Source organism: Trichoplusia ni, chromosome 10, assembly GCF_003590095.1.
Source record: "Trichoplusia ni isolate ovarian cell line Hi5 chromosome 10, tn1, whole genome shotgun sequence".
NCBI classification, from domain to species: Eukaryota; Metazoa; Arthropoda; class Insecta; order Lepidoptera; family Noctuidae; genus Trichoplusia; species Trichoplusia ni.
Genome location: NC_039487.1, coordinates 11556125 through 11583546, shown reverse-complemented (window position 1 = coordinate 11583546; position 27422 = coordinate 11556125). Strand labels below are relative to the sequence as shown.

Here is a 27422-nt window from a genome sequence, read left to right as displayed (position 1 = left end):
AATCGTACCAAAATGTTTTCAGGATAGCGATTTCTTAGGTTTAGGCGAATGTTAGACATTGAAAACTACATTTAAAATCCGTATAAGTAGTTTTATTTCAATGTTGTCAGGAAAGAAGCTCATAATTAAAAAAAAATCCGTAACGATTTTCAGTAGATACCTAGCCGACGATCAAACAAAAATATTTTATACGAATCAACCCAAAACAAATCGTGAAATGAATAATTGAAAAGCTATTTAATAAAAACAGACAAATAAAAAAGGAAAGACAACATTTGATTACAATCTACGTCCTTACGAGGGGCAGGGAGAAAGATAGCAGTTCTCAGGTACAGACCACCACACAAGTAACTTTGACCTTAATAACAGCTCCTATTCTCTCCGCAGTAAGGTATATTTTTGTTATAAATTGATTTTCTTGTGTGGTCTATCCTTCTAGGAGTCATAAATTATGAAATGGATAAGGGACGGCCACTCACCGTTGTAAAGATGGCATTTATTATGCGTTCCTCTTTTGTTTTGGCTTTTCTACCATTTTATTAGGCTGTAGTTATTCAGTCTGGATATTTGCAGTTTTTTTTGAAGTTCTGAAAGTCATTGCTCATTTCAACTCACTTTTAGCGAGTGGTACAGGTTACCAGATTACAATTCCAAAGTTTTTGGTAGGTTTATATTACAACACGTAGTCGAAAATCAATTTTAGATTCGTTTGCATCAGACTCTTTTTGGTTATGCTTGAACGGACCGCGGTCCATTCGTTTTGGGCCGTTCATACTAAAGACCCCAATTTAATCGTACGGAGGTTAGGAATTGAGTTATTTTAATAATAAAAATACGATTATTCATAGAAAAATACACAAGACATATCTAATAGACAATACACAAATAATATGTAAATACATTTTTGTACAGACACTTTATTTTGACAAGACATTTGCCCCATTCGATATTAGCGCTTGTGAAAATACCATTTGTCTAGACAGCCGGATAATTGAATACCAGAATAACAAAGGCATTAATTAATCGCTCCCACAATACTATGGACATACCAGCGCCCCTTCGTTTATCAACCAATTGAGGTATAGCCATAGAATATAGAAAAATGGAGGGAACAGGCATTCAGTTAACACGCCTGAAATGAGGACAAGCCATTCAACCTTAGCAGCATATTAAAAAAAAATGAGTTAAGAACTAACTACAATGCACGATTTTCTACCACTTGAAAAACAACTATTTAAAAACTGATTTTGAAGAAAATTGTTAGGTGTTGGTAGGCCCCCGTACTATGATCCAGTTTTCTTTACCTTCGTGGTACGGGAGATATCTGTATCCTCCTCCACTTCCCTTACCATGTATGTGAGCTGTGTTGGTACCTCACGTCGTACTTGGAAAGAGGGATAAGAGTGCTTCAGTTATTGATGCTATGCGACACAATATGCTTGAAAGTTTTCCAAGAAGATTATAAATTGGAGAAATTTCCTCTGAAGTGGAAATCCAGGAGAAAGAATGGAGTGCAGGTTTCCAAAGGTTTAGAGTTTAATTAAACGCCAGGTTGTGTTGCAAGAAACTGAAATCTTAGAGTCACATTTATTAAGTAGGTAAGGTACTAGCGATCGACCGCGGCTCCACCCGCGCGGGAAATCGCTGTAAAGATCCTTCTTCTATGTTGATAAAACGACCCCTTTTTCCTTCTAATCCCTCCAAGAACACGTATACAAAGTTTCACGGTGATCGGTAAAATATTTTCCCGTGACAGCGTAACAAACAAACTTACATTCACATTTATAATATTAGTAGGGATTTGGGACTAACTTAACCCACTGCTAGACATAGGTCCTAGTTACCCTTCAACACCTGGTCTTACACCTTCAAGTCAAGTTCAAGCCAACTTTTTATCTCATCTCAACAAACACTTCAACTTGAAGCAATACTTAACTTAATTCAGAAGTCCAAACATTTATCCTTATCATTAAAGAACTTCATCGACGACAAATAATTAGTTCACTAAACTTTTGTAATTCGGGTATTGTTTACAATTCGAAACACTTACTCAAGTTAGTCAACACGAACATATTTTCATTGCCTCATTTTATCCATTAAGACTACAAAGTTATCTAAAGCAATTTAATTACGATACAATGAACGAGAACAATTAAACAGCAGTCATTTAATTCTTAACAAATTTACTAAAGCTACAAAAAGATGAGAGCCTTTTGCCACATGGCGGGTGTGGGAAAGAGACTTTTTTCTCTACTATATGCCCTGTCACACTTCCACAAGCCAGGGATAGACGGCACCGTATGAAGGATTGCAACGCATTGTCATACACCGACACAAAAACACGGATGACGTAGCACGTTGGTACAGGTTTAGACAGTAAAAGTCTGACATGACTGACCATTTAATCCCCCGAGAGACTGGAAATCGTCATGAACACCCCATGACGATTTCCCAGCCTTACCAAAAAAGGGATAGACGGCGCTACCTGAACGCGTACCACGTGGGCTGGTTCCATGTGGCCCAGGATAGATGCTTGGAAGGTTGAAGTGAAGACCTTTACTGAGCAATGGGACACAGTGGGCAAAAAAGTAAAAGGCGGCTTTACACAGGAGATTAAAATAAAATTTGAGTTGGAGATTATATAAGAACAGCGTTAAAACAAACGTTAAATACTGATTAATTATGGCATGAAAAAGCGTTGGGGCTCAGTACAGGAAAAACGTCATGAAATTCGTGCCTTATCTCGAATCTGTACACTGTTTCAAGACTCAATCATTAATGCTCAGATCTTTGCAAAATAAAAATAAAAACGGGCAAGTGCGAGTCGGACTTGGAACACTGATGGTTACGTAAAGGATAACAAATTTCGTAAATAGAAATAAATCACCCATCAAATCTGTGACCGTATCAGCTGTTGCTTATTCTCACTTTTATATTTAACTGTCTAGCTGGTAACATGTCAAAAAATACAGCCTCGTGTTAGACGGACATACAGAATAAACCTATCAATAGGATTTCGTTTTTCCCCTGGATTGCGGAACCCTAAAGAAACTTCCCTCTAAGCCGCATTGTAACTCTAGCATGTTTACTTAACGTAAATATCTCAACAATATTAATAGGAACAAGTAGGTACAGTTGAGGACAAAACAAGAAAGTTGTGTCGAAACAATTACTTGGAACAAAGTGTAGAATCTGTGAACCGGATAATTGTACCGCTGAAAGTTTTCTCTCGAAACCGTTTTAATTAAAAACCAAGACAAAGAAACGAAAATTGGATGAAATTATTTGCGTCAACGATTTTGTTTATTGAATTAGATGCTTTAATCATTTATTTTTAGAGTTCCGTACACAAAAGTTAAGAAAGGAAGATTTTTACTGAGGCATCGTTGTCTGTCCATCGGTCTATCATGATCCGTGATAGTGAGAGACAGTTGAAATGTTAACTTAACGGCTAAAATTTGTTGGGAGAATGTTGTCGGGCTGACTCGCACTTCACCGATTTTTTGTTTGATATAGCTGAAATGCCGAAATGAGAAAAGAAAATTAAAAAGATATAAAAGAGGCAGGAACAAGAGCATCTTCTTCATAAGTCTTGAATAACCCACATCTCTATACTCCTAACTCTCCTATTCTGATTCTAATCTGACCATCCATCCTATTTATCTTATTGGCATATCGGAATTTACCACTAATTGGTATTGTAATACCGAAATAATAATTAATTGTATCTTCACCTGCAAAAACACACATTTCAATTACATCTGTAGTCTAAATAAAGGCAACATCATGCCTGAAAAATAAAACGCGTAAAGTGAATTCAAAATCTAGTCAGCTTATAATAAATATTCATCATTTATGAAGCAAAATACACGTGGTCCTCAAACTAGCTTATTCAAATATTCTGCTTGTTACTGGCATGTAAAACTACGAAATATTTCGAGCTCTTCATATTTATAATTAACATATTTTAGCAGAATACGAGGTGCCTTTATTCATGTTATAAATCTGTTTGCTGTGTATCTGTTGAAATATTTTTTAGAAATAAATAACAGCTTCCGTGTTTCGGAAATTTATGGCTTCGGAAGGAGTCATCTATAGTTTGAAACCGAATATGAAATTTATTTTGATTTGAATTGAATGTAAAACATTTAGTTCCTGTTTGTGTTCACCAAGTTTTGAGCAGTGTGTTTCGTTATTTCTAGGTCACGTAACTTAACATCGTCAAATAGGGCTCGAGTCTGAGTGCTTTAATATATTAGAGGTAACACATAATGTTTGGTCACGGAATGTGTGAGGAGAATATTATCCATGAAATTAGACCTTGCAATCAATTAGAACAATCTCTGACGCAACTCCAAAGGATAATAGAATGTTACCAACACCCGCCCATTTCCTAGCCACGCATTCTCGTGCCGTTGACAGCGGAAAATTCAATCAACTACTCGTACCAGCAGACGTACGACCCACATTGACGCTTCATTAAGTTTTTGTTCCCACTAGATAAAGGTAGGCTCGCGATAAGATTAGTTTACAACAAGGGTTAAATCAAATTAGCCTGAGAAGTAACCCTAAATTCTGAAAATCGTTTTCAGTTGGAGTCGGGGCAATTTGTAACTACAAATGTTGTAAAATTGGCTTTAGGGATAGATTTGCTTTTTAGTGAAAACGGTACTGAAATGGGAGTTTCGTTCACGGAAATTTGTTGAATATTGAGAGTCATACGAGTACGAGCCAGAAGGTATACCGAATGCATATAATGAATTCCCGTATTTGAACATTAATCGATTGCAAAAGCAAAAAAAAAAGCTTGAATTTCTTTTTTTCGCTTCTTAACTTTTTTTGGTTTCACTTAATACAAAATTCAAAATTTATCAACAAGTCCAATGCGCAATGGTACGAAGTTAATCCAGTGAGTTTTCAGCTGTCAAAACTACTTCAAACATATCCGGTTCTAAACTAATAGTAGTTGTAGGCAATCACAGAGGAAGCCGCTCCAATAACAGCGAATCACGTCACTCGCCGCGTCTGCAGTCAAATGTAGCCATTGTGGGCCCGAACGTGACAGGGCACTGATTGAATGTTCACGGCTCACAGATGATGGGGAAAGGGTTCAAAGTCGATCTGAAATAGTGCTACAGGTAAAACGTTTATTGGAACAAACATAAAAGTAGGTTCAAAAAGCTGTGACTGCAAGTCGGATTTGTCACAGAGGTTCAGGACAATAAGGATAATAAAAATGCCTGTCAGTTTAACAGATTAACATTAATTTATAATTGAAGTTAGCCACTATAAAAATATATCATGTCTGCAAAATTTGTAGCTATCAGGGTGCGAGGAATAAAGCCTAATGAAAGACAGTGGCAGACAAATGAAGAGACGGGTGCTGAACTCCAAAAAGACCTTTAGATTAACTTACTGACAATCGATTTTTTATTTAATAAAGGCTTGTCAAATATTTTAAAGGATAATAGTATGTTTTCATTTTTTTCAGCCTCGAATAACCCAACAGCTAGGCATATTTGATATCGAATACAAATAAGTATACTGACATATAAGTCTCTTATTCAAACCTCTATCTCCATAAGGTCTATTTTCGCTAAACTGGTTTCAATGGTAGCAGTCTCAATGTAGGGCAATCAGGGGAAGCTGGCGCGGCCGATAATGGCCGATATTGGCCGTCGCCCGCAACTGACAACGATTGACGGGCAAATGAGAGCTTATTGTGAACCACCGAGCTTCGAACCGGGATTACACATTCCCAATAAATGTCGCCTACTGTGAAATATTTTCGGAAATATTTTTAAATAACGATAAAGTGAATTTGTGGATGGAACTTTATGAGTATTAGTAGAATATTCATATGGAAATGAAATTGAAATTGAAAAATTAGTTAATAATGTAACCAAGAATGCATTCAATGATAGAAAACTTCCTTTTAAGTGAAATGAACTCGAGTTAGAAAAAAATCGTAATGCAGGGTTCATAACAATTTTTTTTATTCAGAATGCAAGTCCTTTTTCACCTTAAATTTCACTAACTGGTAAGGAATCGGACCAAGACTTAAACTACTTCATCTTTAAGTAAAGGAAATTTCAAGCGATTTAATTTAAGCTAACCAACAAATAGATAAAGGTATATTTGTCATCAATCATCAATTTAGTATTAATATTTTAGCAACAACAGAAATACATCATCTGTGAAAATATCAACTGTCTATCTATCACAGTTCAAGAGATACTTGAGAGCTTAGTGACAGACGGAAAGACAGCGGTGCCACAATAACAGTGTTCTTTAGGTACCCATTGGTACCCAAAAACCATTATAAATAATAAAATTTTCATAATTCTAGAACTCTCTATACTCCAAAAACCGATACTAAAATCAATTCCGACATCGAACAAAATTGTATCACAGCATTCACAAGACATTATTCAAAATGGTGTATCAAACAAAATTTGAATATTAACTCCACATCCCGTATATTTGTAACGGGATCGTTAGGGATATCAATTTTCGCGTCATCCCCAAAATTTGTCGTTTCATACGAACGGATATTACTCGCGTGAATTCTGTAGGTAACGTGGATATTCGATGTCTCCGGATCGCTTTCAATATGGGTTGGTAAAGCTGAACTGTTTAAAACTGGTTGAGTATTTCTGAATGGAGCTACTTTTGGAATTTGTTTGTAATGTTTTAATAAAGGTAGTCATATGACCAGCAGGGATTTATATGATGAAATTTCTTAAAGAAGTTTTCATTTCATCTATAATACGTCCATGCTTATCAGGATTGAAACTGAAAGATTTTTGTTATATCAAAAATAGATAAGGTAAATTTTAATTTTAATTATCTACTTTAAATCTATAACTCCTTGATTTCTACCTAAACGATCTTTATTTTTTTGTCCCACGTTTTTACACAATTACGGTAAAGACAATACATTTGAAGTAATGAATATTATAATCTTAGTATTTGCTTAACCGAGCATTTACATAAGTTTTAGATATTTTATTCCAGTAAAAATAAATTTGATCATTGAAAACACGAAAGGACATTTTGTAAAAATGGATCCTAGCTAGATCAATATATCGTTTCGAAACGCTGTTGTCTGCTAAATTTCATGAAGGTCGTTGGAATTCTTTCCAGAATTATTCAAATACATATGTAAGATTGTTCGTTTCAATATATAAGATTCCTTTCCAAGCCTGTAGAGATTGAAACCTTACTAGAAAAATGCAATATTAACCAAATCCAATTTATCAAGAGTCGTGAAGAACAAAATCAAAAGCCAACGAAATTACCTGCTGACATAAGGAACAAACGAACCGAAACCATAATTCCACATAAGTTTACAAACTTGTATGTGGAAACCAATTACGTTAAGAACAATGGCAGCGTTAATACCTCGATACCACAAGTTTACAATGGTGTGGAGAGGATTAATTTAGATGCAGTTTGGATTAATTAACATGTAGTAAATATATCGATTAATGGAAGACATGATGTGGTTGCTAAGGTAACGAAACTGGTAAAGAACATATATGTTAGGGAATAACGAACTGGGCCACAATTCTGGCCCCCAATTCTGCTATTTACAATGGCCGACGACTTAATGAAAATGGGCTCAAAGCGACACTTTTCGCATTTTTTCCTACACTAAAAGTAAAAACTTAGTATGGGACGGTACACTCAAGGTCAATACAATTAACTTCCAATCATTGTATTGGAAAAATGCTTTAGAGATCAGGAATAATTTCAAATTTAATCCAATTGCCATTCATTCATCGGCCATTGCAAAATAGCAGAATCGGGGCCTAGATATTTGGATAAAAACTCTCGTATATAGATGTCAGTTTTGCAAAGATGGCAATTGATGTTCTTATTGTAGGACCAAAAGTATTTAATCTTATCACTTTCACACACTTGAACAAAGTTGGGAAGAATATTACCTTAAAATAAGCTTGTTTGTAAGTCTGAACTCCTTAGTCGAGTTTTAAGTAAAAGTAGATATTAAAGTTCTTTTTTCATTTATGAAAGTTCTGAAGATGGGCAGAATCCTTCCGTTTGTATGAATCTAAGCATATATCGTACAGACATTTAAAGAGAAATCAAGCTTATCGTTTAACGCTAGATAATGCCGGAAGAATACAGTAGACAAAACAAAAATTAGAAAAAAAATCGCAATTAAAAGCAAAATATTGAGTCATTGAGTCTTAAATCTCTAAGAATACCACGAATCAATTGAAACTCGCAACAATGGAAAAATAATGTTCGTTTAGTGCCAAAACTTTCCGATTTGTCACACATTTAGTGCGGCAGAATAAATACCAAATTAATTGCAAAAATGGACTCTACTGCATTGACATAAGGGTTCCAAATAGTTCAAGGTTACGGTAATGAATAGTCTGATGTAGTAATTAGAATGGCAGGCCAGTTTCGGATGTGAGCAAACACGGAAAGACTTTCTGGCATCATTTCACTATTAATTACATTATATCTACTTTTGTCATGATTAAAACTCTTTTTGAGGAGATGACAACTGATGAACGATACTTTGACTTGCCAGCTTGTAGAGATCATCTTTCGTTTTAGATAAAAAAACATACAATTAATTTGTCTCTGTTAGACATTTGAGATTTTCAATGTGAATAATGACAGGTTTCTATAAGGGGACGTTGATGATTTTAACTTTAATTCTAGTAAAGATAATGCTACGATTACAAATCGTAGCATTTTAAGTAGTTCGGATGAAACACATAAATATTTTAAATGAAGATTATAATATTTTACATCATATTACATACAAACTCTTTTTAACAACTAGGTATAAAAAAAAAACAAAAATCTTTTTGTTCATTATATACCTACACAATTAACAAATTTCAACCATGCCATCCGTTGTACAAACTCACAGTCAAAACTAAATTGATTAGAGATAGGGACAAGGACTAGTAACGTAACAACTAAATTTTTTTTACAAAGAAGTGACGTCACACCTTGGTTCAAGTCCCTGTAATTTGATCAATTTACATTTGCAAGGAAAAAATACGTAAGTATCTAATATAAATAATTAAACTACCTATCAGGATTTGAATAAATAATTGTAATCATCCCATTAAACTCCTGCAATTGAAAATTCTCACCACCGTCAATCAAATTCAAATCACTTCTATTCACAGTTAATTTATTTCCATATCTATTAAAACTACTGAATCCCATCGTCCTCAATTGAATCAAAGCTGAGTCTCACGAGACACGTACTGACGTCACGACCTCCGTCAATTACTCCCGGTGCCTTAGAATTATCCACTATTCATGTTAAGTTGGGCCGCTAAACTAGCGGTAACTAGCGCTTGTTAAACTTGTAATAAATTATGTAAATCAAAAGTTAGATGCGAATTTTGATGGAGGGATTTGATATTGGAATTTGATATTATTTTTATCAAGTTTATGGGATTTCTAGACATATTTACAGCAGTGGTACAGTAGTTTTGTAACATTTTCAGGCAGGATTCTTTAGGATATTATTAACCACTGAAATGTACTGAAGGAACAACATGTTCAGCTCTCGAAACTTTCCGTTCTCTGTACTTCTTAAAACATATTTACCTCCATTAATTATTGTTTTTTATCGTTGATAACTTTTTTTGTCAAATACCCAATTAAATGATAAATTATTGAAATTAAAATTTTATTGTTCACATTAGATATATAGTGCGATGTTAATTAAAATGTTGATCCATTTCTACTAAAAAGCATCACTGCATTATTTATCCCAACTCTTCAATTATTCCTGTAAATCTCGTTACTAGTATTACGTCACGGATGACGTCACACCACGTCGCATCCCTAATTTAGTACGTTTGACATCGATGATTGATTGTAGTTCGACAAATTGACAATGTTAATGATGGTCATGAATCAAAGTCTTTGGATTCGAGTGATGAATTGTTTATTATGTCAATTTGGGGCGGGTGTTGTTTTGATTGCTGTGGTTATGAACGGTTGTTTTATGTAAAAGTATTGGTTTTAATTGGTATACTTAATTATGCCACGGTTGGATTTTTGCAAGTCAATGTCAGTCAGCAATCTAAAATTTTCAGGGTAGCTTCAAATCCGAATACAATGCAATAAAATTTGATAAAATTTTAATGGAATTACATTTAAAGACGTGGGTTTTAATTTTTTTGTCATTTTTTTTTTAATTAACATGAGTGTTTTTTTCCGAGGTGGAAAACTAATAACTTCAACCCACTCCTGTATCTACTTACTAGGATTCTTCATTTAAATCGCCCTAAAATAAGAAATAGGTATCCAATGTTTTTTTGGAAATCTGTCGGATGGACTATTTACATTTGTTGTGTCAAAATGAATAGTCAATTTTAAAAATTAGAACAACACTACCAGTTTTCTTATTTTAAAATGTAGCCTTACCGGAGCAATACAACCTGCTTTTCATCTCGGTTTTATTTTACAACAAGGTATAAAATTTTTACTTCAACGAATTGCTTATAAAACCAGTCTTAAAATAGAAACCTCATTTTTATTCGCATAAAAACAAAATACACTTCAACGGTCTTTTTATATAAAATGCTTTGCCGAAACAAAGACCTACACATATATCTCAATCAATAGAACAGAGGTTTTACTGCCAAGGGATCTACCACCACATCAAAAAATTTAATTATCGTAGATGAGGGAGAGAGATGCCGTTCTACGATGTGTGCGCTATCACGCTCTCACAAATGTTACAGTATAACTTCAGTATACCGTGGTAAGCAGCCGTATGCGCTCTCTTGGGTGCAATGACAGCTTACACTTCAGTTTATGATCCTTGGATAACTTTAGAGATTTGTTTTTATATAAAGTATCCTGAATATTTTGCACTTAAGGCAATAGTTGGTCTTTTAGGAGTAACTTGATTATTTGTTTGTTTTGAAATGTATGGTTTATTTAAATCTATATCTATACTAATATATAAAGCTGAAGAGTTTGTTTGTTTGTTTGTTTGAACGCGCTAATCCCAGGAACTACTGGTCCAAATTGAAAACATATTTTTGTGTTGAATAGACCATTCATCGAGGAAAGCTTTAGGCTATAAACCATCACGCTGCGACTAATAGGAGCTAAGATACAATGGAAAATGTGAAAAAAACCGGGCAGGTACACCTAAATCATAACTTATATCTTCTACCCACGGGGACGAAGTCGCGGGAAACAGCTAGTATTTAATAAACGGCGTAAAAAATGATTTCATTATTAGTTTAAGGTTTTCTTTTCTCGCGAAGACTCGTGTCGTGTCGAGGTTTCACAGACATAAAAAACTCGTGCACCGGACTTATTAAAAGCATTCGTGGAACATTATATAATAGAAATGTTTGACCTACGCGAGTATCAAAACATAGTCGTGCACAGAGGGCTTGGCGTGCAGTCCTGTATCGTTCGGCCAACCATGCGTTGACATGCGAATTACACATAACACATGGGACACATGCTTTCAAAATCTCGACTAGAGACTGAACAGTTATTGATAAATCCCGTTCCCATTAAAAACCTGAGATGTTACATTTTTAAATCTTCCAAAATGAATACAGCTATCAAAACCAAATCTATATAGGGTCCATTGAAGTCTAGTTTTCTTCAAAAGCAAATCTCATCAAGATGCAATATACAGACCGAATGGTTTTCATTCAATATGCAATTTATGAATAAATTGAGGATTTTCATGGAATATCCAAGTATAAGGTAAAATATGAGATGGATATGATTTTCATAACCCCAGTGTTACGTAGAAAAGTTTCAGATATTTTGTTTTAAATTTTCTCTAGAAAATTTTAGTTTCGTTCTTATACAAGTATGTTGTGATTCTTTGTTCAGGAAAATATTCATATGGTTTTTTTAAGACACGGAAAACTTAACTTTACTTTTTTTTCGACCTAAAAGTTTTCATTCATATTCAATAATAAAAAAACAGTAACGTGAGAGTCGTACTCGCAACACTGCGATTCGGTTCAAGTAAGCTAAAGAATAAATTAAAGATTGAGTTTATAAATAAATTTGAGGGGATCATCAGCTTGAGCTACAGACTGCCGACGAACGATAGAATAGACAGCAGACCCTCAGCAATATGGTTCCGTTTTACCCTTGAGAAATCCAAAATGATTGAATCACATTTTCCACCAACAAGAAAAAACGATTTGACGTATCGGTTTCATACACTAGAATCTGGCCGATACAATCAGCTTAGAACGTAACTTGTGTAAAGGCCCAAGCATATGTTAAAAATATTCTAAATGAAGCAATGCCTTTTCAGATGCGGACGGATCAGAGCAGAAGGTTTCAATAATGCTTAATGGAGAAGAATCAGAATTGTACTTCGTTAACTGCACTACGACGAAGGTAAACTAGTAATATTGCGTACCACAAGAATAAATGTAATCTAAAACAAGATATACTTTTTCTTTCATACATGGGCCAAGTTTGGTTTGCTATGAAAAAGATCCAAAAAGCTATGGGACAGATTCAATACCTAAAAAAGAAATCTGTCAAAACTGAAAGCCAAATCTAACTTAAAAAAGTATATAGGATAGACGTCATCACTCTTACATGTCCTTTTTTAAACGAGCTGGAGTCATTTCCTAACTGGCTCCCCTGAGAAGAAAAGTCGAAACAAGCTCAAGAGTCATTTTCAGTCATTCAGCCTTTTTTAAAGTCCAGGCAACGTATTACTCAAAAAACCCAACCACATTCAAAAGCCTCCCCCTAATTGACTTCATACATTCACGATACTTATTCTGCAGGAGGAGATTGAGCGCGCCGAGCCTCCTGACGCGTTCGTGGTCATCTACTCGGTGGTGGACAAAGCCTCCTTCCAGAAGTCGGAGCAGGAGCTGGCGCGGCTGCTGGACTGCGACATGCTGAGGGCGCGCCCGGCGCTGCTCGTGGGGAACAAGATCGACCTGGCCAGGAGTCGAGCTGTCTCCACACAAGGTATTCCTTCTCGTTTAGGAGTTCAATGACATTATTTGTATTTATTTATTTTAAATCATACAATTTTTCTTACTATTCTAACTCGCCAAACTTTAGGTTTAAAGGCGAGTAGCGCTCTTTTAGGCTTATTATATATGTAAACAGTGGAACCATATCTATACTGTATATTAATATATAAAGCTGAAGAGTTTGTTTGTTTGAACGCGCTAATCTCAGGAACTAATGGTTCGAATTGAAAAATTTTGTGTTGAATAGACCATTTATCAAGGAAGGCTATAGGCTATATAACATCACGCTGTGACAAATAGGAGCGAAGATACAATGGAAAATGTGGAAAAAACGGGGAAAATTCTAACCACGTGTACGAAGTCGCGGGCAACAGCTAGTTAACAATAGAATAAAACTAGCATGCACTCGTAAAATATAGAATTTAATACATATAGGAGTATAAAGATAGCTCTGATTGCTCACGAACGTTACCAAAACTTGTTTATCTAGCACAAATCTAGTTAGTAAACCTTATTCGATGAATAATGACGTCACACCCTCGATTTCGCGCAAACTATATTATCTTCATTTAATTATTTTGCTCTTGTGGGTATCTACAAGTGGAGATGATCGTATATGTAGTTAATTAATAATTTAGCAACATGTATCTAAGTTATAATATGATTTTATTATGCTTTTAGACTAAGATTTTGATTAAAATAAAATGGTTGATCTAGTTGCTAGCACTGACGTATTTTGGTAATATGTCATTCCCACAGTAGGTGCAATTTATCTAAATTAAGTACGTTGATCAGTTTTCTAGATGGTATATAGATAGGGACTACATGGTTTAGTCTTAAAGTAATTAAAAAGGAGACATAAATATGAAAATCATCTATAAATAGTGTTGGTGAAATAATCATGAGAAAAAATATGAATTGGGACTTTATACTTATAAATATACGAAGCACGCCAATAACAAATACCATTATTGTTGATGCTTTAACATTTTTTCGATTTTCATTTATTTCCCAATAGGTTTCTATAACTGTACTCTCGGGTATACCTTTCCGTTTCCTTTTAATCAAAGAAAGATGTTTCTTTGATGGTAAATAAGACTTTAATCGCGTTATCACGATGTGACGTTGAGAATATTGCGATTTTTTGCGATGTATTTTATTTTTATAGCTGTGTATTCATTATCAGATAAAAATCATAAAATTTGTTTTGTTTTTTTCAATTTTCCTCACTTTTTTAGTTATCAGTGTATGGCAAAGGACTCATTGCCATTCTTCCAGTCTGTTAGGTAGTGTAGTATTAAGCAAGCAAAAATAATAACTATTTGTTGTCCTTTAACGGTACAGACTTACAAACATTTTTTTGTAATAACTCATGCACGCCGTACTTTATCCTTTTAAGAAATATTTATAACTTTTGAACTGACTGCTGATAAATAATACCTAGATAAAAAGCAAAATACTATATTGTTTTAAACAGATTTTCCGTATTAAATACCTGTTCTCAAATATCAACTAATTGAATATAACAGCGAACAGCTATTTTGAAAATGTAATTTTGCTACCGATTTCTGTTCCTGACTGTACCCAATTTGTGAGTGATATTATTAGGACAGTTTTCCCCACCTTATTATTGCGTCCAAGACTAATTTCTCCAGAGACCTCTAATAAGGCTCGTGGTCTGCGCTAAGGAATAATGTCTGGTATTAATTATTAATAAGCCTCGAATTATTTTGTAAATACAATTTTATGGGTAATATAAGGCTTTTGCGGCCGTTCGGCGATAAAAACTTTGAGGTTTAAAATCCGTTTTTGTATTATTTAGGTCACTTTTTTTGGTAACAAAAATATATATAAATCAACACAATATTGCCGGTTCCATTTTGTATCGAAAAGTGGTACAACGACAATTTTATAAACTAGGACTGATTCAAAATCACCATTTTTTTATGAATTAGCTTAGTTATTAATATAGTTGACTGCAAGGATAGATAAGTGTTATGGTCACCACGCCAAATCCACCGTGCACAACGTGTAGCGAGATCGGGAGAGTTTTGGCTGAAATCGAAGACTTTTTTCGGTACCTAAGTACTTCTAAATCGAGTTCGTTCAAAGTTATTATATTACAAAAGCAAATCATACAACTTGTGTTGATGTTAAAAACTCTTTAACTAATCTGTCCATAAATGCAAAAACCTTCAAGTTTTTTGTTTTCGCGATAAAACTTGTAGTCTTCAAACTTTCCAGACTTATTCGTTGGGATCACAATGAGTTATTAGAAAATTACGATCATAACGCCAAAAGTTGCTTTGTTTGGTTTTATTTTCAACTAGCTGTTGCCCGCGACTTCGTCCCCGTGGGTAGAAGAGATAAGTTATGAGTTACATATACCTGCCCTGTTTTTTTTTCAAATTTTCCATTGTATCTTCGCTCCTATTAGTCGCAGCGTAATGGTTTATAGCCTAAAGCCTTCCTCGTTGAATGGTCTATTCAACACAAAAATATTTTTTCAATTTGAACCAGTAGTTCCTGAGATTAGCGCGTTCAAACAAACAAACAAACTCTTCAGCTTTATATATTAGTATAGATATAGATTTTGACGTATATCGATTCTCGATTGACCGTGAATGTAGTATTTTTTGCAAAAGTTAGCCGATTCGCAGCGCTTTACAAAAAAAAATGACGCATATGTACCTGAAACATACTAATCACGAATTGCCGTTGCGTCTCACTTACCAAAAATACTGATTGTGTTACCCAAATTTTGTAGTTAAATGTAGATTAGATTAGATTAGAATATTCTTTATTGTACACCATGGAATTACAGCAGTGATTCTTAATACATACAATGTACTACAAGCCCTTCAAGGATTTTCGTGAGAACGAGACACAGCTAAGCGCAGTGTATTGCGCAATGCGACCGACGTCTTGCTTTGACGACCATAGTTGAGCGGCTAAATTTAAAGAAAAAAAAAATTAAGAAAATCTTTTTTATGCCAAAATTCCTATTACCTTCAAGCACTTTGGTACCCATCCATTGCAGAAGCTAGGCAATGGAGGTGCTGTAAACATCCATTGCCTACCATCTTTTTGATTCTCATCAAACCCCAAACAGAGTCAATCCAATAACTCATAATTTGAAATCATCTACCAAATACACAAAGTCAACTTATTACATTTTCTCTCCAACAGACGGAAAATGCCTCGCTTGTACCTACAAAGCGAAGTTCATAGAAGTATCAGTCGGGATCAACCACAACGTCGACGAACTCCTAGTGGGGATCCTGACTCAGATCAGGCTAAAACGGCAGCAGTACTCCGCGGAAGGCGGCCGGGAATCTTCCCCAGCCCACTGGTACAAATCGCGAGGAGTAGTCCGAGCTAGTATGAAAGCAAGACAGATGTTCACCTGGATTTTCGGAAAAGAAGACTCCAAGTTCAAAAACTGTGAGAATTTGAACGTCCTGTGAGTGGAGAATGACGGACCAGTGTTCGTCTAATGACATTGTACTTCTGAGTGCCATGGACAGTGACAGTATTGTGTGAGGTTAAGTATTAGATACGTATTGTTTGTTTATAAATGTTAAAATGATGCTGCTGGTTGTGTTGGCTGGTGGAACATAAATATTACCTGAAAATGAGAAAGGGTGCAATCGTGGAAGCGAGAGGTTGGATGTTCCTTGTTTCGTCTAGTTTCCACAATTGCAATTACCTTAGACTCTGTTTATGAGGTGGTGGTAGATACCCTGGTTCGCTTTTGTTTAAATATTTCAAAGAATAATTTTTTTTTGGTTGCATCAAAAACCAGTGAGAAACATTAAATTTTCATGAAAATATACTAACGAATTCCTTATGTACACTGACCTACATAGCGAATGCCTCATATTCAAAGCCATTTCGTCACACCAGATGACATAACCAGCAGTGTTGCCAACAAAAAAAATATAATGCCAAATGTAAATTGGTATACTAGTCGTTATGTGCCAATTTTGAGAGAATTTAATAAAAATAGTTTATTAAGTACGTTGTAAGCTAAATAACACATAAGTGAGACATACAGTATTTTCCAAAATACTTATAAATATATCATTAAATTGACGTATCAGCAATATTTATATAGTAAGTTGTGACGTAGGTACTGCTAATGTTATTGGACCATTACATACTTACATTTAAATATAACGAAAATATTACATGTAATTTTATAGGTTATGATATAGTACCTAAAGATACACCAATATATACTTATCAGTATAATTAATCTATGTAACTATTATTATTAATTGTTGGATACGTATTCCGTAAGTGGCCTGTCCCTTTAGCCAAGTGGCATCTACAGTAAAAAAGAAATGGTAATGACATTTAGTTTCGATTAATAACGTGACTTAGAACTGTCATTTCCACACACTACTGACGTTGAAGACTGTAAAAATGTCACTTAGTTAGCGGGACATTTGTTCATGAGGTAACACTAGTCCCTCCTGACAAATTATTTAAACACTCGAGCCCCTGTGGAAACTAGAGCAGTTATGTCTGTTATGAAGTTGTAACTTCGTCTCCAAGTGGTTGATCGGAGAATAAAACAAAATTAGACATCTGTTACCTTGTGTACGAAACACCTATGTTATATTAAGTATGTGTAAGATAAATAATGCTTGTTTTCGTAACTACCATGGCAATTTGGTTCGTGTATTAATTGGCCTGCAATTTAAAAACAATAAAGTTATTAACCAACCTATGACTAAATAAAAAGCCCGAATTTGAATTTGGCCGAAAAACAAATGACGAATTCTTTTTCGCTTTCAGTTGATAAAAAAAAAATCTTGTTGTCCAAAGAATCTTGATGCAACCCTACCTATAATAACGCAATAATTATGTAATTATACATTTATCAGAATGTCCAAGAAAACATATTAATGTTCCAAGCCCCTTAAATGTACCTATTTGTAACTTTACCTAAAATATTCTAATCAAATCGCGTCCTAAATCGTATCAAATTTTGTTAAATTTAATGTTAACCAGGGTCCACTATATTCCTTCCACCTGAGCCAAACCTACTCATGTATCGAGAAACAACCTAGAGCTAAAAGTAATTTTAAGGTAAAATGAACCAAGAAATTACACGATCAAAGTAGATTTTTGATTGTATATTTACCGATCATAAATTATACCAGCTTGGCATTTTGTGACCTAAAGTTTTATAAGGTTTAGCGTAACATGGCCACCGAACACTACCACTGGTGTCAATACACAACTTAATACACTTTTCCATACATTTTGTACCGTACTTATATCCAATAGTGGCTATAATTGGCCGCGTTTGGACACTTGTCACCGACAAACAAACAGCTAAAGGCAGATGTCACCTACTGTTGTAATCTCTTACAAATGTGTTGTCACTCTAGAACGGCCACTAGTCACTGTTTAGCTTCTAACATTTACAGATTTATTATTAAAATAAGGAATGGGAAACACATCCCTCAACTCCCTTTCAACTCACAATTTCCTGTACCTAAATCAAACCAAACATGTATCAAATATTATAAACGCCTTATAAGACGACCCTTGACTTGGCATCCAAACCTAGGGGCACGGCAGCGCCAGCCAAGTCAAAACCCTTTTCAACTAATTTTAAGTAATTTATAAATTGTACATTAAAATCATGCGAATGCACTTAAGGATTTGATGTCGTATTTAACGTATAATAAGTATATAAGTGATATATACATATGTTTATTGTTTATGTATTATAGAGACCCTTGTATTGTAATGAAATTGGTATATATTTGAATCTAGTGATTGTGAATCTAAAAATCAAAATCATTTATTTGAACAAGAACTAGTAGAGATCATTCATTATGTGTCATTAGAAAACTTTAAAAAAACTGTGTTGTAACTGTAAGCGCCAACCTCTGAGATGGGGAATGCTCCAACATTTGACTTTTTTGTAGAAAATCTTTACTGAAAATTAAAAGAACACGAAAAAGAAAGAAGAAATAAAGAACAATGTTAAATCTCAAATTTATATTGCAGTCTTTATGTTGTAACGTAGAAATATTCTGTTAGCTCGGATTAATGAACGGTGCAGATTTTGAGAAAAACAATTGTGGTGTGTTTGTTTCGAAAAAAAACGACAGCAGAGTTACAATCGCCAGATCCAAATCAAATTGAATGTTCATAAATTATAATCCCATACATGAATACCATATAAATATCATCTAACCATCATGACTGAACACTCAATCATTTTTATTACTCCCATTGAAGTCCTTGTCTTTTGAATCACGATTCAAAACAGTGCCTTTTTATTATTAAAATCGTATTATAATACCTGTGCTATTTTATCATAATTTGGTAAAAAAAAACCTACCTAATTACCCCTTACTAAATATATTATTTAATAAATGCTTAATTATTACGTAAAGTTAATATGAATAATACCCGGTTGATTTGTGAAACAACCGGGTGACCGGACTTTGTCCGGTTAATATAATAATTTTGTAAATAAAATGTATTTATTATATGCATTTTGCAAAATGTATGAGCTTTCAATTGTATTAGGGCCTAGGCAGGCAGTTGGGAAGGTCAAATTATTTGTGGTCAACGGCTTAAACTGTAGACACATACCTTATTGTCTACGCAAAAGTTAAAACATTAACGGATATTCAATACAGTTGACCAAAAGTCACTATGAAATATTCTTGCACAATAAATACTTTATAGCGAAAGTCTACTTTAACAGATTGAAATAAAATAGGTATACTGATTTCACCTTCGAAAACTGAAACTGACAACAGTTTAAGATGTTCTCACAAATTAATCTAACTCTGATTTTATCTTATAGTGAGAGAGAAAGCAAAATCCATGACTTACGTCTGTTAACTAATTGAAAATTGAAATCCGAACGAGTATTAAGTCTGGTTATTGTAAAGAATGCCCGATTAATTTTACCTTCCAACCAGCCAAAATGTGTGTAGGCCTTTAAGAATATCATTATTGTAACATTATGTAGCTAGTCTTTATTGTAAATAAATGATTGACAATAAATTTGATTACTTTATGTGGTAAATAATTTCCTTCTTCACAAAAATTAAAAAGATTCCTCATACTCCTAATTAGATTAGAAACACAGTTTCTTCTGGCATCTTGGTCTAGGAGTTGGTGGCACTGACTGCCAAACCGCAGGTCGTGGGTTCGATTCCCAACGAGGACAATTTCTTGTGAGATAATTACGAGTTTAGATTCAGGGTGTAATTCTTATTATGCACTGCTTTGCCAAGCATAAATACGCAGGACGATGACGTTGCGGCGGTTGGGTCTAGTCAATAAGCTCCTGACACAACCCGGAATAATACCCCTATATTACGAAGTATAAAAGCAGTTTGAGTGCGACCCTTCCTGGGTTCGATCGTCGCATAGGACACGTACAGAATATTTATGAAACCTGCCGCTCAAAAATCAATTTCCTTCGTTTATATAACTAACAAAAACTCAATAAATTAATCAGCAAAATAATCAGTTGTATCCTCGTAAATATAGAGACTGAAATATTCTACAATTAACAACATTTCCCGAGTTAAAAACGCCAATACATCTTCAACAAACATGTAAAATAATTGATACATACTAGTTATCAGAACTCTACTGATCAATCAACTTTAGGCGCCAAATATTAGAGGAAATCACGCCACACAACTGATTGTGTAGTCTGAACTAATCATCATAATAAGTTCATATCCTCAAAGAATATGAGCACATAGAAACAAAAGCGAATCACGAATCACTCGTGATTAGATCGATCTATCATAATCCGAAGCTCGTAAAAATATTAGGTCAAAAGATCACATACTGTTTCATCATATACTACAAGTAATTCACAAGGTGTTGTGACGTCATTTATGTGACTATGACGTCAGTTGTTTATCTATATTGTGTATGTATTTAAAAATATATAAGTATGTTTATCAGTTGTCAAGTACTCATAATACAAGCTTTGCTTATGAAATGATGTAACGGTTTACTCACGCGTGTTTATCGGGAGTGCCCGACTAGTTTCGGACCCAACCGAAGTCCTTAATCATGAGCTGACGCGGCGGGGTCGCGAGTCGAACTGGCGAGACTGTCGAGCTTTGCTTAGCTTGAGACTGCTGTTGAGCTTTGTTCCTGTGAGATACGAGTAGTTGTGGAATATTATTAAATAGTCCACAACTAGTCCCACGTTCAATGGTCCTGAAATGGTTCAGTCCTGAAATTTATTTAACGAAATATCATTTCTACTTCTAACCTATCAAGACATATTGTAGCCTTACGGCTAACTTGGCTAGTTCTCATATACTGACTTCAAATTTGACATGATTCTGTAAAATAGTTTTTAGGTTATAAGGGGGTCAAAAGTGGTGTTACGAGGCCCTAAATGGTTCGTGTAATATTAAGAGGGTCAAAACTGACTCTAAATGTGCACACAAGGTGCTGCTCTCCACCTGTCACTTGAACTTGGCTCGACAAGCTATCGCGTGTCTAGACAAATCTTTTTAAAACAATTTCATTTGGTCATCCATAATCAATGTGATTAATGAATTGTATCTAAGCAGTCGTTTCCCTTCCCAACCGACTTTATTCCACATTTACATAATCATATATTAACATAATTTACCATCAAATTACCGTCAAACGTTCATTGACGAGAAAGTAATCATATTAATGACGTCACTAAGATGAGATATGACGTAGCTATACGAAATTATAGGGGATGTATTATATTCTCCTCGTGGATCTCTGGGTACAGCTATAAGCTCCGATTAACTGAAAGTAAAACGGTTCTGCTGTTTCTGCACTATAGCTAAACACAGGTCAGGTTCGAACCGACATTGAGGGTCGGACGTATAGGCTGATATAGAAAAAACAATAGAAAATAAAAACACCCTTCCAATTTATTTCGTTGCTAAGCCTATATTTTGATTGTTATATTGGCAACAAAAAATACTTCATCTCTGAAAATCCGACTACCAAACCACAACAAGTTCATGAGGTACAGCCTGGTTACAGAAGGACAGACACCGAAGCCTTAGTAATTGAGTACGGAACACTAGAAACAAAGGGCTGACACCTGTATTCGATTTTCTATTAAACTCCATTCTCGGGTACATAACTGCGTCATAAAGGCCTCAGGTGTGTTAAACAACGTAATTACTCTCTACACGAAGATGTACAGCGAATAATTTGCGCAATTTCGCCTAAAAGAGAGAGATAGACTTTGCTAGATTGTAAAGTAGTGCTCCGTCTCTCTTCCACACTTGCAACAATCTTACCTTAAAATATTAATTGATAAAAAAAAAACAAAATACTCAAGTTTTTCAAATATCACTCTATTCTTTCGTTTGAAGCTACCCTGAAAATTTCAGCCTGCCAGCTTATCGGGAAGTGAATCAAAATCCAACTTTAACGACAAACAAACAAGCATACAAACACGGAAGTGAATGTACTTGGATAATATTTCTGTTTTGTACCGACTCTCTTTTCTAATTATACACCAGCTTCTTGTTTCTATGCACCGCCTCTTGGTTGACTGGCAGAGAATGCCTCTGGCATTAAGTCCGCCATTTAACTTGTTCGTATAAAACTTATAAAAAAAGAAGCTACATAAAATGTTTACAGTTTTAAATACCAGTGCCTTTACAAGGAGCTTCTAATGGAATTCCGTCTGCTCAAGAGTTTAGTCATTATCTGAGCAAGGAAGAGCACTATGGAGCACATACCGTCCTCTCGCTATTACAAAGGCAACAGTCCAAACCCTCCACTTGCTAGAGGGAATACTTAAACTGTTTATTGTTTTCTGTATTACAGCTAGTAGTAGTACACGCAAAAAAACTATAATATTGGTAACAAAAGGTTTAAGCGTCAGCATTATGCTAAGGGCCCCGCTAGAGGGTAACTGAGCGCTTTGGTTCTTTTTAGTCGTTGAATTGTTTATGAAATACAATTGAGCAGGTTTACCGCAGCCTTTGCCCAGCCGTAGGTAATTCAGACTATGAATTTACTAACGTAATGAAAACATGTTTTTTTTTTTTATACTAGGTTCTGCCAGATTCGGTGCTATGGATGTGGTCCTAATATGAGGCGAGGAGGCCGGCGCTCTTTACACGTCGGCCTCCACACAACGCGAGAAAGTGACCTAAAATACTTACTGGCCTGTGGAAGTCTGCAGTCGGTGTATGAAGGATTGCAACGCATTGCCAAAACGCGGATGACGTAACACGGCGGTTCAGGTTTAGTCAGTAAGTCTGACACTACCCATTTCTTCCTCCAAGGGAGTGGGTGTCCATGAGGATTCCCCCGCCTTAACAAAAAAAAGGTTCTATCTTTTCAAGGTATTATTTTGTTAAATAAAATTTAAATAAGAAAATACTTAATATTTAACGAAACAATTATGAGCAGAGCAAAAATAAAACATTAACTTAATTAGAAGCTTGTAATGTTTGTAATCCAGGATTAAAATTACGACCAAAGAATATTGTAGCTTTCCAGTAAAATTTAGCTACAAGCTCTAAATGTTTTAATTAATATAGTAGTTCATTTTGCTCGTCTTTGTAAAATGTTTGAGAATGAAAACGTTTAACAAATTATTTAATTTGACTAGTTTTGAGCTAATTTCAAAGGCAAAGCTTAATTTACAAAGATCATGTCGACGATATTCAGTTGAATGTTTTAAGTGTGGAAGATCTCAAAGCCTACGCCGCTTTCAAAGTGACTTTGAATGTACGTCGACACGGAGTAGGTCTACCAGTGCCGGCGTTAGGGGGGGGCGTGATGGGGCGATGGCCCAAGGCGACAAATTCTGGGGGGCGCCAAGGTCTGAAGTTGGAGTCTCTTGCCTCTCCTGGCGCAAACCCTCAGAACTGTGCTCTACGCTAGAGGTGGAATACTTCCACCGCCAAACGTAACGCTAAAGGAAATATGAAATTCTTAATATAATTTTACTTGGGATCAGCAAAAAAACTAACACTTGATATTGCTTCCCTCAAGTAAGCGCCACAATATTTTCGCCCGAGGTGTCGTGGCCCTTACGCCGGCACTGAGATCTACACATGGCTTCGTATAGGTGCAGGTTCGATCCCAACGGCAAAATACTAATTGACTTTTCAAACTTATATGTCCTTTTCTTCCGAAGAGGCCAGTGCCCAGCAAATATCCCACTTAAAGGTAATAATTGTAATTCTGTAATTCCATGGTGTACAATAAAGAATATTCTAATCTAATTTAAAGGCTGGTATTATTGTTCCTACTCCTTTGGATATAATTAGTATTACGTCGGTTACTGATATCACAACACCAATATTGCATATTGGCATAACTCAACGAACGGTGGTCAATCAAACCGGCATACCTATTCATGGACAACCCTTGAACCATACTCTAATATTTATAGCTATGTATCGGTCTTCACCTTGGAGCAAAATGCGGTTACATCAAGGTTAAATAGTGCAAATTCTGAGCATGGAACGGTTAACCAAACTGTGTCTGTACATACTAACATTGCTCTAAGGCGTCACTCGTAATTCTGTTTCCCGTAGACGCATTTTGCTATAAGGTAAACTACTTGTGTCTCGTAAACTATTTGTGAGCGGTAATTCAGTATGGTTAAAATAGTTTTTTTGTTGTATGGCACATTGTCATCTATTCTCTATACTTATAAAGCGGAAGAGTTTGTTTGTTTGTTTGAAAGCGCTAATCTTAGGAACTACTGGTCCAAATTGAAAAATATTTTTGTGTTGAATAGACCATTCATTGAGGAAAGTTATAGGCTATATACCATCACGCAGCGACTAATAGGAGCGAAGCTACAATGGAAAATGTGAAAAAAATAGGGCAGGTATAAATCATAACTTATATCTTCTAACCACGCGGACAAATTCTTTAAAGTTACTAATTTGACGATGTTACTAATGCGTAAATTTTAGCGCGAGGACCACTAAGCAAACAGTCATTAGTCATTTTAACTTTATCAAATATGACATAACTTCGTATCACTGAAACTCAAAGTTCAGTGCTCATTATGAATGAAATGAGATCAAACATTTTAAAAGGCTTTCACTTCTGATCCTGTCCCAGCGTCCCGTTATGAAAATTACGAATTTTTTTTCAACTGGAATGCCTATTTTAACATAATGAGAATTTTGCCACTCATATTTTCGAAATTTTTTCATGTATAAATTAAGGTCATATGTGAATTATTGCGTTTTCAGTTTCATTTCGCTTGATTTAAAATAGACAGAAAAGTCTGAGAGCTAGTTTTTACCCAACTGAGGCAAAAAGAGAGTTGTGCATTAGTTAAGAATTAGGTACAACGGCTACATACAAATCGAGCACTTAAACTTAGTAACTTTACTTACTATATTTCTGAGCCAAATGATAAAAAAGGGTAGTCATTAAAAAAACGAACTTCCTCATATTCATACTTTTTATTAAATCAGTACCTAACTTTAAAAAAAAACGCGTGACGGTAATTTTTTTCAAACGCAGACAAAGAAATTTCTCTTTAAAAATCAATTTACTAACAAGAAAAGCACCGAATACAAGTTTAACTTAAAAAATAACATTCCCAAGTACCTTCTTTACTGAAAGCATCAGTATATTAATTTATTTAGAACAAATTACATTTTTTCTAAGAGAAATTTGTTTTTTACGTCGCCATAATTAAGTCTTCTTACAAAGCATTTTTATTAAATACTCTTGCCCTTATTATTTCAATTTCGAATGCTTGAACAAATTCTCTTGGTAGGCAAGTGAATGTATTTTATAATTATTTTATGCAATGGAAAATATGTTTGATGTTATTAAAAAGTTTTTTAATGTAGAAAATTTAATTTTCGCTATGAAAATGTAACATTTATTAGAGACTAGCTTTTCGCCCGCGGCTTCGCCCGCGTCGAGGTCGGTTATATCGCGTATCCAAGAGAACTCTTCAAAAGTTCTTCCTCAAGGTCAACTCTGTCTCTGTACCAAATTTCATTAAAATCTGTTCAGTGGTTTAGACGTGACAGCGTGACAAACAGACAGACAAAGTTACTTTCGCATTTATAATATTATATAGTAGGCATGTTATAGTCAATTGTTAGCTTTAGTTATCCAACTAATATTATAAACGCGTAATACGAATATTCTTGTAGATAATATATGTTCCTCTTTCAAGAAAAAACTACTGAACGAATTTAGACGAAAATTGGTACCCAGATAGTACCTACACAACCAGGATTAACATTGGATATCTTTTTTTTCAGATTTTATTTTATCTTCCCGTGAGATCATTTTCGATTTGTCGTGGGTTACTGCGGGCTACAGCTCGTCGTTTATAAGCTTATCCATTTTGAAGTTGGATAGTTTTAGTGGTATAACCGCAGGAATGCCATGTCAAAGGCCTCAAGTTCAACTCCAATACGTTCGGTCTCTCTCCGGTCGAGTCGAATTCGGGCAGTCTATCGAGCTATGAGAGTAGGGGAATAGAGAGTGCCTATGTTGAGATGAAATCATGTTTGTAGTATGTCCTTTCTCAAGCCCTGGACTATCTGTGTACCAAATTTCATTGCATTCGGTTCAGTAGTTTTGGCCTCAAAGTTACATACACTCAGGCAGATAGTACGTAATTTATTAGAATTATCAATTGTTTTTTAATAATACATACCTGTATTACAGATTAACCATATCGAAATCTGGTTAACGTACTTGTCATAGCGTGAGACATTGGACTAATGGCGACTACAATGACATGTTGTTCGCAATACATGGTATATTACGACAGGCTGGTTTGTGGTAGATAACCACACCACAATAACATGCTTGTACGATGTCAAATTACATATTATGACATGGTGATCTGTAGCCCAAAATTCGTGGCATTAAAGTCGTTTTTTTCGCGCTGTTCCTATGGCTTTATGACCTTTTAATTCCAGCATCAGATTAGCTGCATGCGGATGCTACATCATCTTGATCTTTTTTCTACTTCACATACACATGCAAAGATGAAGAGGACGATGAAAAGAAGTTCATTTACCAAACATAGAAACATATTTTCATCTTCTGAAGGATGATAAATACATAAACCCAAAGATGTGGAAAGATTCCGATTTATTACCAGGAAAATTGCATCATATATTGGCTAATGAGGGTCTCTTTAAGCAATACTCCATCCTCAATCACAATTCAACCGGAAAAATTAGTGGACTGACCAATATACTTGTAAGTAAGCATCTCGATATGACTTTGTATAATTTTCGGTCTGAAAAACTTAGACACTGCTTAGATTATGAGTATTTGGAAACAAACTGGTCAAGTGCGAGTTGGACTCGCGACACTAAGAGGTCCATAAATCTATATCTATACTACTATATAAAGCTGAAGAGATTGTTTTTTTGTTCGAGAAAAAATCTTTTT

At 35.0% G+C, this 27422-nt stretch overlaps 2 protein-coding genes across 2 annotated transcripts in view; one reads left to right on the top strand and one right to left on the bottom strand.

Annotated features, from left to right (window-relative positions):
* The window catches only part of LOC113497969, a 42618-nt gene extending 25220 nt beyond the window's left edge, over positions 1-17398 (top strand). Inside the window, exons 3-6 of the mRNA XM_026877825.1 lie at positions 12314-12371; positions 12632-12660; positions 12799-12990; positions 16188-17398. Of these exons, the coding sequence (XP_026733626.1) occupies positions 12314-12371; positions 12632-12660; positions 12799-12990; positions 16188-16465 (557 nt within the window). The 3' untranslated portion in view covers positions 16466-17398. The remainder of the gene's footprint in view (positions 1-12313; positions 12372-12631; positions 12661-12798; positions 12991-16187) is intronic.
* LOC113498030 (sodium-dependent neutral amino acid transporter B(0)AT3-like) overlaps positions 1-27422 on the bottom strand; it is a 423880-nt gene that overhangs the window by 381689 nt on the left and 14769 nt on the right. The gene's annotated exons all lie outside the window — the stretch shown is intronic.